At 59.9% G+C, this 16,108-nt stretch overlaps 1 protein-coding gene across 9 annotated transcripts in view; it reads left to right on the forward strand.

The window, feature by feature from the left end:
- Positions 1-16,108, forward strand: part of PITPNM2 (phosphatidylinositol transfer protein membrane associated 2) — an 86,982-nt gene that overhangs the window by 67,730 nt on the left and 3,144 nt on the right. For 5 of the 9 annotated variants that reach the window (XM_070475147.1, XM_070475148.1, XM_070475149.1 and 2 more), the window contains 18 exons: positions 1,358-1,462; positions 1,625-1,695; positions 4,540-4,787; positions 5,412-5,601; positions 5,741-5,860; positions 6,452-6,657; positions 8,224-8,402; positions 9,944-10,114; positions 10,685-10,834; positions 11,907-12,071; positions 12,742-12,873; positions 13,733-13,881; positions 14,213-14,329; positions 14,670-14,786; positions 14,916-15,064; positions 15,157-15,306; positions 15,695-15,878; positions 15,961-16,089. In XM_070475147.1, coding sequence (XP_070331248.1) covers positions 1,358-1,462; positions 1,625-1,695; positions 4,540-4,787; positions 5,412-5,601; positions 5,741-5,860; positions 6,452-6,657; positions 8,224-8,402; positions 9,944-10,114; positions 10,685-10,834; positions 11,907-12,071; positions 12,742-12,873; positions 13,733-13,881; positions 14,213-14,329; positions 14,670-14,786; positions 14,916-15,064; positions 15,157-15,306; positions 15,695-15,878; positions 15,961-16,089 — 2,732 coding nt within the window. Of the gene's footprint in view, positions 1-1,357; positions 1,463-1,624; positions 1,696-1,965; positions 2,121-4,539; positions 4,788-5,411; positions 5,602-5,740; positions 5,861-6,451; positions 6,658-8,223; positions 8,403-9,943; positions 10,115-10,684; positions 10,835-11,906; positions 12,072-12,741; positions 12,874-13,732; positions 13,882-14,212; positions 14,330-14,669; positions 14,787-14,915; positions 15,065-15,156; positions 15,307-15,694; positions 15,879-15,960; positions 16,090-16,108 lie in introns of those variants that run through there. The other 4 variants (XM_070475152.1, XM_070475153.1, XM_070475154.1 and 1 more) reach the window with 4 other exon arrangements.

The following is a 16,108-nucleotide window of genomic DNA, read 5'->3' on the forward strand; positions in this document are numbered from 1 at the left end:
AAAACAGTTAGGAACATTATGGAGAAACAAACTGAAGTCCATCCATATGATGGACTATGACTCAGGCATGAAAAGGGATGAAGCACTGACACGTGGTTGAATCTTAAAAACACCATGTGGGGACTTCTCTGATAGCCCAGAGGCTAAGACTTCTAGCTCCCAATGCAGAAGACCCAGATTTGATCCCTGGTCAGGGAACTAGATCCCACATGCTACAACTAAGAGTTCACATGCTGCCACTAAAGATCCCATGGGCGGCAACTAAGATCCAGAACAGCCAAATAAATAAATACTAAAAAAAAAACACAAACACAAACACCATATTGGAGAAGACTCTTGGGAGTTCCTTGGACAGCAAGGAGATCCAACCAGTTCATCCTAAAGGAGATCAATTCTGAGTATTCATTGGAAGGACTGATGCTGACTGAAACTCCAATACTTTGGCCACTGATGCGAAGAACTGACTCATTTGAAAAGACCTTGATGCTGGGAAAGATTGAAGGTGGGAGGAGAAGGGGACGACAGAGGATGAGATGGTTGGATGGCATCACTGACTCAATGGACATGAGTTTGAGTAAGCTCCAGGAGTTGGTGATGGACAGGGAGGCCTGGCGTGCTACAGTCCATGGGGTCACAAAGTGTTGGACACGACTGAGGGACTGAACTATACTGAACTGAAAAAACAGAAACCCCACCATGTGAAGTGGAAGAAGCCAGACCCAAAAGACCACATGCTGTACGTACCATGTGTGGAAACTGTCCAGAACAGGCAAATCCATAAGGACAGAAAGTCCACCGGCGGTTGCCAGGGGCTGGGAGAGGGCGGCTGGGGCATGCCTGCTGATGGGGACAGGTCTCCGTGTGGGGAGATGGAGGAGTTCCGGGGCCAGATAGAGCTAGTGGTTGCACAGCATTCTGAACGGACTAAGTGCTACTTGAAAATGGTCAAAATAGTGAGTTTTATGTTCAGTGAATGTTACCACAATTTTTTTTTAAAAATCAAGCAGACCGCAATGAGAAGCCAGCGCACCGCAACTAGAGAGTTAGCCCCTGCTCTCCACGACTAGAGAAAGTCTACCTGTAGCACCAGAGACCCAGCACAGCCAATAATAATAATAATAATAAACCAAAAACATCAGGCAGAAGTCCTGTGAGAAGGTGGCCATGTGTCCATCCTGTTAAGGAAGCGAGACCACGGAACCGAGTGGGGAGGGGCACACGGGCCAGAGAAGCATGGGATCCCCCAGCCCGGCCACTCTTAGGCCCTCCACCACTGGAAGCCGGGACTCCCAGTGACCAACCCCCCAGGGTCCCCACCCTTGATCGAGGTTCTGAAGCCCCTCTCTTTCCTTCCCAGAGGATCTGTCTGACTCAGAGGAAATGTTCCCCAAGGACATCACCAAGTGGAACTCCAACGATCTCATGGACAAAATCGAAAGCCCTGAGCCAGAGGACTCACAGGGTAACCAGCTGGGGATGGCAGGGCCCCGGGAGGGCGGCTAAGCGGGCCAAGCCCCTCGTCCCCGAGAAGGAGCACCCAGCCACCTGGGAGGCCCTGCAGGTCATGGTCACGACCTCTGTCTGGTGTTGCCTGTTCACAGCACCCACCACTTCTGTGTTGCAGATGGTCTGTACCGCCAGAGCGCCCCTGAGTTCAGGGTGGCCTCCAGCGTGGAGCAGCTGAACATCATCGAGGTGAGTGCCGAGGTGGCAGAGGGCCAAGGCCACGGGAGGCAGGGGATAGGGCGCCAAGGATGGGTCCCCAGGGGGCAACGGAGGCAGAACTTGGCACCCACAGCCTCATGTCCACGCTGGCCTGGGCACCACTGGAGAGAGGCCTGGGACCCACCCCCTCTGAGGTCCCTGACAACCAGTAGGGTCTGCTCCAGTAGGACAGCTCCCCCAAGAAAGGCCTTGCCCCTGCTCCAACCCTGGAGAGTAAAATGAGAAACTTGTAAATTCCAGATCAAAAATAAGATCTTCACCTTGTGCTCAACCTGTCTGAAGTCCCTGAAGAAAAAAAGATGGAAGGGGAGGAAACGAGAGTCACCCGGGCAGAAGTGACGTGGCGGGCCGTGGCCGCCCTGCTCTCAATGTGCAATAAAGCTGTCTTGGTAGAGCGCCTGTGTCCACTTTGGGGGTTCTTTGCACGGAGCTCACGCCCCTTCTGCTCCTCCACCTGTGGGCGGTCAGAGCTGTTTGCGTTGGGGCCGGAGCCAGGGCGGAGCGGGGTCACCGCGCTGCTCTGGCCTCTAGCTGCCCAAGGTGGAGATGGTACCCCTGAGGACTCAGGACCTCTGGGGAGTTTGGACTAGGGGTTGTGGCGAGGGGGGTCATCCACACTGCCCTCTTCTCTCGGGGTTCTCTTTGAGGTCTAAGGTTGAAGCAGGCTTTTCTAGAAGGGTAACTGGGACAAGGGGAGTTGATTTCCAGTTGCCAGTTAATGACGATGAAGCAAAGTGAGCCCCCTCCTCCCCTTTGGTGCACACAGCTCTGACAGCCGTCCCCCACCCCCACCCGGGAGGGGCAGAAGGGGCCTCGGGCTCTGGATCTGCCTGTGGATGTGCATTTGGGCCCAGCACCGGTTCTGGAGTACCGCCATCCTGAGTCAGATCCGTTTGATTGCAACAGCCCCCAAACCGGAGCTCCTCTCCCAACCTCAGGGAAGGAGGACGGCTTTATGGAGTCACTGATGGGGCCCCCCTGGCTCCCCAGAGCTGGTTCCCGGGCCCTGCCTTCCGAGGGCTCTGTTCCCACTAGGGTTTGAGTCTCAGGCAGGGCATGCCCTGGTAGAAAGCAGTTTGCACAGGAGGAAAGCTGTGTCTCAGGCTGGCCTCCCAGGTCCCTGCCAGAGTCCCAGCCTCCAGTGCTGGGTCCTGGCAGCCAGACCCAGGCAGGCTCCCCCTACTGCCCATCCCTGCCCATCCCAGGTGACTAGGGGCGTATCTGGGTGACCAGGAGGCTGCTTAAATACATTCCTTCCACGAGCCCCTTGCCTGACCGTATTGATTAATCCTTGAGACCATCGGGCAGCCAATGACCCCACCATGCCTCAGGCCATGAGTTCATTCCCTCCCAGGCCCGCCAGCTGTGTGCAGCCCTTGGAAGAGACGGGAGTCAGACCCAAGCTCTGCTGGGCGTGCATTCCTGCCCAGACCCCAAGGCCCTTGACTGGCCGATCACCAGCCCCCTCCTGGGGATTGACGCAACCCAGTCTTATTTCCACTCTGGGCCCAGGACCGCCTGCCCATCAGCCTTCCTCTCACCCAAAGCCCTCTGCTGCTCAAAGGCTCCCAGTTTAGCCCGATCTGTTCCTATGGCCTCACTGGTCGCTGGGCTGTGCCCCGGGCTGCCCACCCCTCTCCTGGGCTCTGCATTGACACTTGGGTCCTGTTGCTGCCCACTCCTGCCAGCTGATGGCCCAGTTCAGGGCCAGCTGACCCCTAAGGGCCCTCCAGATGGCTTCAGCCCCTTGTTCTGTCTTGCTAGTTCCTTAGGGAGCGGCCCCTCTCTTCAGCTCCCTTCCCCAGCCCCCATACTCGCTGACATCATATGGGCCTGGCAAGTACTCAGCAGTGCCTCCTCTTGGGCCCTGGCCTCCTGCAGTCACACACCAGGAGCTGGGGGCGGGGAGAGGCCCCTGAGACTGGGATTACAGCCTGGGGTAGGGGAAGAGCACTGAGCTGGTGGTGGGAGCTCTGGGTTCCAGTCCAGCTTGGGACTGACATGCTGTGTGACCTTAGATAAGTCCCTTGGCCTCTCTGGGCCACCTCGTCTCTAAATGGAACAGTTGGACATATGCAAGTCTCACTTGGACCTCACAAAGCAGGGCTGAGCAGCCAGAGGTGGGGGCATGACCCCTCACAAATGGTGGCGGGGGGGGTTCAGATAGAGATACCTGCATTGCCCTCTCTGTTCTAAGGTGCTGGGACTCTACCTCTGCTGGGACATCTCTGCTCTTGAGGACCTTGGTCTTAGAGTATGGGAATGGCAGGGCATGGAGGCCATAGTCCAGGGACAGCACATGTAGATAGAGTGAGAGCTCTGTGCTGTGGGCAGAGCAGCCAGGCTGAGTCCCTGACCCCAGCCCCCTCTTGGTGAGCCGGTAACAGTCCAATGCCTGGACAGACACACGAGGGCAGGTTGACCCCAAAGGCCCACCCTGGGCCAAGCCTCTGCCTCCTCCCCAAGGCCAGAAGGCCCAGAAAGCCCTGTCTGGGCCCCCTTGATGGGAAGTGGAGTTTGTGCTTTGGAAGGAATAGACCCCTCTCTCCATGTCCTCTGTGCTCTGGTCAGGTCTGTGGCCAGGAGCTGGGCTGCAGGCAGAGAGGACGGACAGGGAGAAGCAGCTGGGCGCCCCCAGGGGAAGGTCTTGAGGCATCGGGCACCAGGCCCCGGTGCAGAGGAACTGAGATCAGAGTTCTCAGAGTGTGTGATTGGGCCTCAACAGGCCTCTCCCCAACGCGACAGAAACCTCGGCCTGGGCACAGAGCTGAGTTCCCAGGGAGTTGACCCCCACCAACACCCCCACCCACACAGGACGAGGTCAGCCCTCCGCTGGCCGCACCGCCCTCGAAAATCCACGTGTTGCTGCTGCTGCTGCACGGAGGCACCATCCTGGACACGGGCGCCGGGGACCCCAGCTCCAAGCAGGGAGATGCCAACACCATTGCCACCGTGTTCGACACTGTCATGCGCGTGCACTACCCCAGCGCCCTCGGCCACCTCGCCATCCGCCTGGTGCCCTGCCCGCCCATCTGCTCCGATGCCTTCGCCCTCGTCTCCGAGTGAGTGTGTAGGCTCTGCTCCTCCCCTGGCCCCAAGGGTCAGAGACCTCCCCACCTAATATTGGGACCATGGTTCTGTCATCCAAACCAGCGTCTAACTTGTTCTGCTGGGAGGCAGCAAAACCCATGCAGATGGCTGAATCTAGAGTGTGTTAGTTGCTCAGTCATGTCCAACTCTTTGTGACCCCATGGACTGTAGCCCGCCAAGCTCCTCGTCCATGGAATTCTCCAGGCAAGAATACTGGAGTGGATAGCTGTTCCCTTCTCCAGGGGAATCTTCCCAACCCAGGGATTGAACCCGGGTCACCTGCACTGCAGGCAGATTGTTTACCATCTGAGCCACCGGGGAGGATACAGGGAGGGTAGAGTTTGGGGCCCAAAGCTGAGCCTCAGTCTCCACATCTGTGATATGAGAATGCTTCCCTGCCTCTGAGATACTGGCCTTAGTCCCCAGCCCTGTTCCCCACGCCTGGCCTGGAAGCATCCCCACGTGATTTGCTGAGTCAGGGCTGAGGCTCTCAGGGTGTCAGGCAGCTCCAGCTCTGATGCTCGGGTCAGGGGAGAGGGGCCCCCTGGGCTGAGCTGAGGCCACCTGCTCTCTCCTGACGGGTTCCCTTCCCCCAGCCTCAGCCCCTACAGCCATGATGAAGGCTGTCTATCCAGCAGCCAGGACCACATCCCCTTGGCTGCCCTGCCCCTGCTGGCAACCTCCTCGCCCCAGTACCAGGAGGCCGTTGCCACGGTGATTCAGCGGGCCAACCTCGCCTATGGGGACTTCATCAAGTCCCAGGAGGGCGTGACCTTCAACGGGCAGGTGAGTTGTGGGGTGGGGGAAGGGGAGACAGAAACCCCTGCAGGGTGGACTGGCCTGGTCCTCTGGCCCAGGGCTCTCCCCAGCCAGCACCCCAGCAAGCGGGGCAGATGCTCAGGGCCCTGGGCCTCTCCCCACCCAGGTCTGCCTGATCGGGGACTGCGTCGGGGGCATCCTGGCATTCGATGCCTTATGCTGCAGCAACCAGCCAGTGTCTGAGAGTCAGAGCAGCAGCCGCCGGGGCAGTGTGGCCAGCGTGCAGGTACGCGCTCCCTCCAGCCCCCAGAGCAGGGGACCTTCAGGATGGAGACTGTGTCACCCTCTGGCTCCAAACATCCCAGAGGCCTGCGGTAAAAAGGAAGGGCTGGGAAAAAAAAAAAAAGGAAGGGCTGGGGTTGCCAACGCAGGTGCCCAGAGGTGGGGGACAGATGCATGGCACAGGTGAACAGCTGCAGCGAGGCCAGACAGGAGCGCCAAGCGGCTTCAGCAGGCAGTGAAGCCGAGTCTGCACCGTGGACAGCAGATCCGTCACCATGGAGGCCTGGATCCTCTGAGCCTCCCGGCAGGAGAGAAGACCCAAGGTCCCTCCACTGCAGAGTAGCAAGCAGCCTAGTGGGCTGGGCGAGGCGGCAGGATCAGTGGGAATTCAGCAAGGCCCAGATGGGTGGGCTGGGCCAGGAGTGAAGGCAGGGGCCACCACAGGGCACGCAGGGACTGGGCCTTTCCCTCCCTGGCTTGGGTGAGAAGCTGCCGCAGGCCTAGGGTCAGGAGGGGAGACTCGGCTCCCATGACACTGAAGGAGGGGGCCAGGTCAGTGGCCACTGGGCCGTGAACCTGTGTGGGACCATTCCAGGATGCTGACCTGCTGTCCCCGGGCTCAACGGTCAACGCGGCACATGGCAGCAACCTGGAGAGCAGCCGGCACCTGAGCCGCAGCAACATCGACATCCCCCGGAGCAACGGCGCTGAAGACCCCAAACGGCAGCTACCCCGCAAGAGGAGTGACTCGTCCACTTATGAGCTGGACACCATCCAGCAGCACCAGGCCTTCCTGTCCAGGTGGGTGGGGAGGCCCCCACTGGGTGAGGATGGGGACTCTAAGGTGGGGGGACTCTAAGGTGGTGCTGATGGTCCATGTGAGAGTCCTGAAGGCCCCCGACCTCGGTTCTGGGATCCCCAGGCCACGCCCACGATTCTTCAGCCAAGAGAAGGTGTGGGGTGCAACTATGGGCTTTTTTTTATGGTCTTGCCGTGCCATTCTGTGCTTAGTCGCTCAGCCATGTTGGACTCTTTGCAACCCCATGGACTGTAGCCTGCCAGGGTCCTCTGGCCATGGGATTCTCCAGGCAAGAATACTAGAGTGGGTAGCCATGCCCTCCTCCAGGGGATCTTCCCAACACAGGGATCAAACCTAGGTCTCCCGCATTGCAGGCGGATTCTTTACCATCTGAGCCATGAGGGAAGCCCAAGAATACTAGAGTGGGTAGCCCATCCCTTTTCCAGGGGATCTTCCCCACCCAGAAATCGAACCAGGGTCTCCTGCATTGCAGGAGGATTCTTTACCAGCTGAGCTACCAGCGAAGTCACATATATATATATATATTTTTAATTGGGATACAGTTGCTTTACAGTGTTGTGTTTCTGATATACGGCCAAGTGAATCAGCTATACGTGTACATATATCCCCTCTTTTTTGGATTTCCGTCCCATTTAGTCACCACAGAGCACTGAGTAGAGTTCCCTGTGCCATCCAGCAGGTCTTCATTATCTATTTTATGGTTATCTATTTTATGAAAAAAAGTACGTGAAAGTGTTAGTCACCCAGTCATGTTCGACTCTTTTTGACCCCATGGACTGTAGCCCACAAAGCTCCTCTGTCCATGGAATTCTCCAGGCAAGAATACTGGAGTGGGTTGCCTTTCCCTCCTCCAGGGGATCTTCCTGACCCAGGGATCCAACTTGGGTCGCCCACATTGCAGGCAGATTCTTTACCATCTGAGCCACCAGGGAAGCCCTGTCTGTTTTATGCATAGTATTGATAGTGTATATATGTCAATCCCAATCTCTCTATTCATTCCACCTCCTCTTTTCCACCTTGGTATCTATACGTTTGTTCTCTATGTCTCTGTGTCTACTTCTGCTTTGCAAACAAGTTCATCTGTACCATTTTTCTAGATTCAACATATATGCCTTGATACATGATATTTGTTTCTCTGACTTACATCACTCTGTATGATAGTCTCTGGGTCCATCCATGTCTCTTCAAATGACCCAAGCAACCGTGGCCTTTTACACGACTAGGGCCCTCTTGAGTCAGAGGGAACAGACCGACTGAGGCAGGGGAAGAAGCCGGGATTGGCAGAGTCAGCCAGCAGACTGACCATGGACAGCACGGTCCCAGCCAGGGCTGTCCCAAAGGCAGTGGGCTCCCTGGAGAGGTCGGGCCCTGCTGTCCCCAGAGGTGTCCCAGCAGGTGCTGGACAGCTGCACTCGCAGGACTGCACAGGGCCCAAGCTTTGCTGGGGACCCCCGAGGAGCCTCTTTCAGGAAGCCGAGGGCGGGCCGGCCCGGAGGGGGGCCGTGGTGTGATCTCGCGCATCTCCCCACCCCACCCCGTACCTGCAGCCTCCACGCCAGTGTGCTGAGGAACGAGCCCAGCTCCCGCCGCTCGAGCAGCTCCACCATGCTGGATGGCGCAGGGGCCGTGGGCAAGTTCGACTTTGAGGTCGCTGACCTCTTCCTCTTCGGGTGCCCCCTGGGGCTGGTCCTTGCCTTGAGGAAGACGGTCATCCCCTCCCTGGATGGTGAGAGTCCCTGCAGGGGAGGGGAGGGGCCCGTGAGCTGAGCAGAGGATCTCAGTGAACCCCTGTCACAAGGCCAGGGCCACATCCCAGGCCCCTTCCTGCATCAGCCTCCTTTCTGCACCCCCTGCCTCACCAAGGGCCCGTGGCTCTCCTTTGTTCCAGCCTCAACCCAGCTCAGTCTCCAACCCCATTTCCCAACACACTGTTTCATTTCATCTCCAAGGCACCTCTGGGAGTTGAGGTCCAGAAACGGAAGGAGCTGCCCCAGAATCAGATGAGGACAGACCTAGTCTCCCATAAGGAAGCCAGGCACCCCTGAAGGCTCCCTGATGCAGTGGCCTCCCAGCCCCAGAGGGACCACAGCCATGCTGCTCCAGGTTCCTCCTCAAGACAACACACAGAGGGAGGTGGAAAAGTGTCGGCTAAGAAGCCGTCAGAGCAGCGGTCCCTGCCCAGTGCCCCCAGGATCAGCCAGTGTGGGCTCCCTCCCATCCTACAAGAGCTGCACAGGGTCCCCAGGGGGAAACTGAGGCTCAGAGAAGTTGTAGACACCTGCCCAAAGGCAAGACACTGTGCACCCACATGAGTGCACAGATTCAGGAGACATAGATGGCAGGGCAACGTCATCTGTAATCATGGAAAACCTGAAACGACCTAAATGGGATGCAGGCTGTGGTTAAATCAACTTTGGCACAGCCATACAAAGGAATGCCCCAGTGCAATTCAAAAGAAAGGGGCTCAATGAAAATAGCCATATGAAAGACTCCCAACATTTTGTGTTAAATGAAAAAAAAAGTCAAGTACAAAAGGCGTAGATTATATTCCTATTTGTGTGCAGGTTTTTTTTTTTTGGTTGTGTTGGGTCTTTATTGCTGCACACGCACTTTATCTAGTTGCAGCAAGCGAAGGCTTTTGTTGCAGAGCATGGCTTTAGGTGCTCGGGTTTCAGTAGTTGCAGCCCTTGGGCTCAGTAGTTGGGAATCACAGGTTTAGTTGCTCAGTGGCATGTGGGATCTTCCCAGACGAGGGCTCAAAAACCCTATGTCCCCTGCACCGGCAGGCAGATTCTTAACCACTAGACCACCAGGGCATCTTCCCAACAACTGCAAAATGTTCGGAAGTGCACAGCCTGGAAACATTTTCAGAATGGATGGGCAGGCTCTAGCCTGCTCGGCCGCACATGCTCGGGGCTCCCCAGGGTTTGCAGGTAGGGCTCTAACCTTAGCGCTCTGAGGTGGAGAGGAGCTTTCCGTTATATGTCTTATATCGTATATATATATCCCTGTACCACCAAAAAAAAAATTTTTTTTACGACTATCATAATTTTCTCAATTAAAACAAATTTGGTTAATAAAGGGACAGTGGCCCAAACAGAACCCCAAATCTATGGAGACACACTTTTGGGTTTCTCTGTCTTTTAAAACCCCAATCCCATCCCACCCCACCGGACCTTAGCCGGCTCTAGGCCCCGCCTCCTTAGGGCGGAGCTAACTCCAGCCTCTGAGACTCCCCCCGCCCCCCCCCCCGCCCCCCGTCCTCAGTTTTCCAGCTGCGGCCCGCCTGCCAACAAGTCTACAACCTCTTCCACCCCGCTGACCCGTCGGCCTCGCGCCTGGAGCCACTGCTGGAGCGGCGATTCCACGCCCTGCCGCCTTTCAGCATCCCCCGCTACCAGCGCTACCCGCTGGGGGACGGCTGCTCCACACTGCTGGGTGAGAGAACCTGAGCCCCACTTCTACCGCCCCGGCCCTGGGGGAGGGTGGGAGTTGACCCGGCCCCTTGGGTGCTCCGGACCCGGGGGGCGGCCCTGCCGTGCGGGAAGGGGCGGCCTGCCCTGAACCCTTTAGAAGCTGGACACCTGTTGTAGGCGCAGGTGCCTCACCCCAGGGATGAAGGAGTAAGACACCTTCACAGGCCTCCCCCTTCCCACCTCTCCACACACAGCACAGAGCCAGGGACCCTGCTCCCCTTCCCGCTGCCCCACCAAGGCAGGGCTGAGGACCCAAGGGACCCTGGCTGAGTCTGGGCCTGTGTCCCACCCTGTGAAGGACCTCCATAGCAGGCAATTGGCCCAGAGCTTCCGGGTCACTTGGCCTGGAGACAGGGCGCGTGAACAAGGGGTGCCCGTGGTCCATTTCGTCCCTCCCCGGGAACGCCCGTCCCTCCTGCCCCCTGTGTGTCCCAGTCCTGTCCTGTCTTGGTCCTTGAGGAGCCTTGTGTCCGTCGGAGCGTCCACACGAGTGTCTGTTCTTGTCCTCTGTTCTCTCCCCGTCTGCCTCCAGTCGAGACCGTGCAGAGAAACCCCGAGCTGGTCTTGGAGGGCGGCCCCCTGGCCCCTCTCCCTCCCGGGGACGGCTTCCTGGAAACCAGTATCCCCGTACCCGCGCTCACCTCGCAAGACGGGCCCCGCCCAAGCCCGGGCTGCGCTGAGTGTGTGTAACCCCCCTGCTCGTGGTGGCGTCTGCTTCGCTGGCTGACCGCTGGTCCTCAGGGACCCCCCACCCACTCCTCGGCCACCCGGAGTTTGGGGGACTGTGGCGAGGAGCAGAGACCGGGCAGGACAGGTCCCTGGGAGCGGTCTTGGCACTGGGCAGAGCGGAGAGGGGACTCAAAGCAAAGAAGGAACCCAGAGAGGAGAGCAGCTGTCCCGGTGTCACCCAGCACATGTGTCAGCCCAAAGGCTCTGTTCCCCACTTGTGAGGCTACCAGTGGGGCAGCCAGGGGTTGGGATGAGGCCTTGGGCCCTCTGGGACCCACCTGCCCCCCAGGAGAAGCCTTCCGTCCCGGCATGGAGTTGGATTCTCAATGCCTCACTCCCTCCCTCCCTGAGGAGGTTCAGGCACCTCCTACTCCTGTCTAGAGGTGGGTCCTCTGGCCCGCCCTCAGCCTGGGCCCAGGTGGGCCTGGCTGGAGCCCTCAGCCCTCTTCCTTTTTCCCCAGATACCCACCCGGGGCTGGCTCGTGTGGCCCATGTGTGAGGGGCATGCAGGATGCTGTCTCATTTGCTCAGTCCTCCACCTAGGACATGCCTGGAAAGCTGTCCCAGGCCTCTGTCGCTAGCACCGCCAAACCCAGCTGCCATGGGCTGTGGGTCGGGCCAGACTGGGCCCCAGAGGCCAAGAAGGCTAGACCAAACCAAGAGACTGGAAGGGTGGCCGGGGTGGGGCGTGAGCCTGGCCGCCTTGCCTCCCTGCCCACTGTGTCTGTATTGGTCCGTCTGTGCAGCCCTGCCCTAGCCCTCCCTTCTCTCTGCCTCAGCTCTGAGCCCTGCCCTCTCGACCCTGAGCAGCAGGCCCTGGCACGCATGGGCCCGTCCTGTCTGCCAGTTGTGCTCAGATGCCCCCGACTCCTCTGCAGCTGGGGGATGTTGGCCTTGCCTGGCACAGCCGCCGCTCTGGCCCACCCCAGCCCTGGCACACACTGGGCACCCCTGCTCAGGGGTCCCAGGGGCCAGGCTAGGCAAGGCCTCCTTACCCCTGGTCTCTGGTCCCTGTCCACGTGCAGCGGAGGCACTCCAGGCCCACAACACGGTCTTCCAAGAGCACGCCGCCCCCTCCTCACCTGGCTCAGCCCCCAGCACCCGAGGTTTCCGCCGGGCCAGCGAGATCAGCATCGCCAGCCAGGTGTCAGGCATGGCTGAGAGCTACACGGCATCCGGCATCGCCCAGAGTGAGTTCAGCAGCGCCCATCAGAGCTGGAGGGCTCTGTCCTGTCGCGGCCATTGTCAACCAGGGCCATTATGCCCCCCAGAGGACAGTTGGAGACTACTGGGGGGGTGCCACTGGCATCTGGTGGGTAGAGACCTGCTAAACACCTTATGATGCTCAGGATGGCCCCACAGTGAAGAGTGATCCAGTCCCAGTGTCCATCGAGAACTCTGGAAGGAAGGAGCATTTGAAAGGGGTGGCCCTGGGATGGGAGGCCAAGTCCAGCTGGTAGGAGATCATGGTGCCGTCTCAACTGCAGGGGATGGGTCTGCGGGGAGGGGTCCTAGCCCCAGTGTGGCAGATGTCCCTTAATGGAGAAAGCTGGGAGCCATTTCTGGAGAAGCTGGAGGGGTGGCCCAGGGGAGCCAGGGAAGCAAGGTCTCCTGTGCGAGGCCCCTCTTGCCACCCCAGGGGGTGGATCATCCCGGCCTCCTTGGCTCCTTCCATCTTCTTAGCAGCTGGAAGGAGAGTCTAGACCATCCCCTCTCTTGCTGGGGCCAACAGTCCCCAGCCGGCCCCCTGCCACATGACTGGCTCCCCAACCGCCTGTCGGAGCAGAGGGTCTAGGCTAAGGCTAGCTGGCGTGGTGGCCCCCCCATGGCTGAGCCCCTCCCGTTGTTCTTGCTCCTCAGAGGCCCCAGCTCCGCTCTGCCACACCCCCAGCGTCAGGCGCCTGTCCCTGCTTGCCCTCCCCCACCCAGCCCCTTCCACCCTGGGCAAGCGGGAGAGCGCCCCTCGCCTCCCTGACTTGGACATCAGTGAAGGTACCGGGCATCACAGGCCTCCATGCGCACACATGCTCCTCTAATTGGGCTCACGCTCTCATTTCCAGACACATCTCACCCCCGGGGCCCTGCTGACACCTAACCAGGGAGCTGGAGCTTGGGCTGGGAGCACCCTGACTTCCAGGCAGGAGGCAGGAGCCGCTGCAGTTAGCTGGGGACTGGGAGTGGGGGGTGGGCTGGACGGAGGCTGGGTGAGGACCGGGGTCACCTATCAGGCAGGCTGCAGGCAGAGAGCTCCGACCCTGAACCAGTGCGCCTCTGGCCTCCAGCCACTGGGGAGGCTCTTTGCCAACCTGGGGTGGCCTCCCAGCCCCAAGGGGGAGCCAGATTCACCAGCACACACCCTCACTTCACACTCTGCCTGCCAGGGGCTGAGGGCATCAGGCCTCTGCCTTGGGGCCCAGGAACTGAGACTCCCGCTCAGGGAAGCCTTTCACAGCCTTGAGGCCTGAGATGGGGGAGGCATTCAAGGGGTCCAGGGGAAGCCCAGAGAGGGCAGTGATGAAGCCCAGGGCGGGGGTCCACAAGGGGTTGACCAGGGCCAGGGAGTCCTGCCTTCACACTGGGCTCTTCCCCTCCCCCTCTAACTCCACACCTGCCTGCCGAGCCACAGCCCCCACTCCCCCTCCCCAGGGGCGCTTGGACCGCTTGCTGCTGTCCCGGACTTCTGTGCCTTCTCCTCCACTCCCCTGTCGCCAGGCCTGGGAGAAGGAGACTCGCTTTGGTGGTGGTCCTGCTCCCTGGTCAGAGGAGGGTTCTGTCTTTGGGCAGAGCCAGGCCTGAGGGGCCAGGTGACCCTTGGGGGCCCAGCCCAGCCATGGTCCCCTCCTCTTGGCAGTTGCTGCAAAGTGGTGGGGCCAGAAGCGGATCGACTATGCCCTGTACTGCCCCGACGCCCTGACAGCCTTCCCCACCGTGGCCCTGCCCCACCTCTTCCACGCCAGCTACTGGGAGTCGACAGATGTGGTCTCCTTCCTGCTGAGACAGGTACCCAGAGTTACTCTACCAGGCAGACTGACACTTCTCAGGTCCCTGAGCGACCCAGCTGCTGACTCGGCCTCATTTCATAAATAAGGACGGTGGGGGACTCCGCTTTTCTGGCCCCAGCAGAGGAAGCCGTGGAGATGGGGTGAATAGATGTACACCTTCATGGGACAGATGTGAATTTCTGGGGGGGCCAAAGGGTGGACTGTAGTGGGGTTTGTCCCCTCAAATCCTCACAGGGTTAGTTGGGCCCCTAGGGCCACTGGCCTCTCCCTGTGGAACAGGAAGCCCCAGGCTTGAGTCTGCCCCATGACCCCCCTCTTCCCCTTCTCAGGTCATGAGGCATGACAACTCCAGCATCTTGGAGCTGGATGGCAAGGAGGTCTCGGTGTTCACCCCCTCGAAGCCGAGAGAGAAGTGGCAGCGCAAGAGGACCCATGTGAAGCTTCGGGTGAGGGGTCCTCTGGGTGCCCCGGCCCCAGGGCTATTATCCTTTTGAATCCTCCTAAGAAAACCCTATTTTACAGATGAGGAAACTGAGTCACAGAGATGTGTTCTGTCTTACTTAATCCTCACAGTCTGAGGTTAGAGCTGTTCCCCCATTTACAGACAGGGACCCACACCAAGGCCACGTAGGTCAGTGGCCAAGCTGGACTTGAACCCTGGGCCACCTGACTTTGTGCCCATGCTCAACCCCCAGGCCCCTGGGAAGCTTGAGCTGAGCCCAGGAGACCCCAGCCACCCCTCCATCCCCAACCCTGACCCAACCTTGCTCCTGCACGCCCCCCCAGAATGTGACAGCCAACCACCGGATCAATGATGCGGTCGCCAACGAGGATGGCCCACAGGTCCTGACGGGCCGGTTCATGTACGGGCCCCTGGACATGGTCACCCTGACTGGGGAGAAGGTAAAGACCTGGGGAGCCTGCGGGAGCCCCCCACCCCACCCCACCTCCCTCTGGCTGAGGGGTGGAGAGTGGGGGGTGGGGAGGTCAGGGGCATGACCACCCATGATCGACCGGCCTGCCTGGCTCCAGGTGGACGTGCACATCATGATGCAGCCGCCCTCAGGTGAGTGGCTGTACCTGGACACGCTGGTGACCAACAGCAGTGGGCGCGTCTCCTACACCATCCCCGAGACCCATCGCCTAGGTGTGGGTGTTTACCCCATCAAGATGGTGGTCAGGTAGGAGCTGGGAGGAACGAGTGAGTGGGCCGACCTGGTCTGGGGCTGGAGGAAGGGGCCCTGGTGGGTTCTGACAAGCCACCCCCTCCCAGGGGAGACCACACGTTTGCTGACAGCTACATCACCGTGCTGCCCAAGGGCACGGAGTTCGTGGTCTTCAGCATCGACGGCTCCTTCGCTGCCAGCGTGTCCATCATGGGCAGCGACCCCAAAGTGCGGGCCGGGGCCGTGGACGTGGTGCGGTGAGTGCCCCCAAGGGCAGCGGGTGGGCTCGAAGGCAGGTAGCTGGGGGCTGGGCAGAGGGGATGGTCTTGGGTGCCAGAGCCAGGACAGAGGGCAGGGACACTGTGGCTTGGAGGGGCCAGCAGCACCACTTCCCAGCTGGAATCTCTTGCTGTGGATGCCTCAGTTCCCTCACCTGGGAGGTGGGGCTTTTCCTAATAAGACCAGTTACATCTGCTGCAGAGGGTGGGAGTGGGGATTGTGAGAGCCAAGCAGTGAGCACCATGCTGGGGCTGTTACTGTTGAAGCCTGTGCCCACTAGTGGGGCTGGCTGGGCAAGGAGACCAGGCAGTCCCAGAGAGAGGACAGTGCGGCCGTGGGACACCTAGGCCTGCCCCTCGCCCCCAGGCACTGGCAGGACCTGGGCTACCTCATCATCTACGTGACTGGCCGGCCTGACATGCAGAAGCAGCGGGTGGTGGCGTGGTTGGCTCAGCACAACTTCCCCCACGGCGTGGTGTCCTTCTGTGACGGTCTGGTGCACGACCCGCTGCGGCACAAGGCCAACTTCCTGAAGCTGCTCATCTCCGAGGTGGGTCCCCGGGTGGAAGGGAGCGGGGGGGGGGGGGGGACCGGAAGGGCTGAGCCTGCGCCCACACCGGTCTCGCCCACAGCTGCACCTGCGCGTGCACGCGGCCTACGGCTCCACCAAGGACGTGGCGGTCTACAGTTCCATCAGCCTGTCCCCCATGCAGATCTACATCGTGGGCCGGCCGACCAAGAAGCTGCAGCAGCAGTGCCAGGTGAGCGGAGTTCAGGTGG

This window comes from Odocoileus virginianus, chromosome 12, assembly GCF_023699985.2.
Source record: "Odocoileus virginianus isolate 20LAN1187 ecotype Illinois chromosome 12, Ovbor_1.2, whole genome shotgun sequence".
Taxonomy (NCBI): domain Eukaryota; kingdom Metazoa; phylum Chordata; class Mammalia; order Artiodactyla; family Cervidae; genus Odocoileus; species Odocoileus virginianus.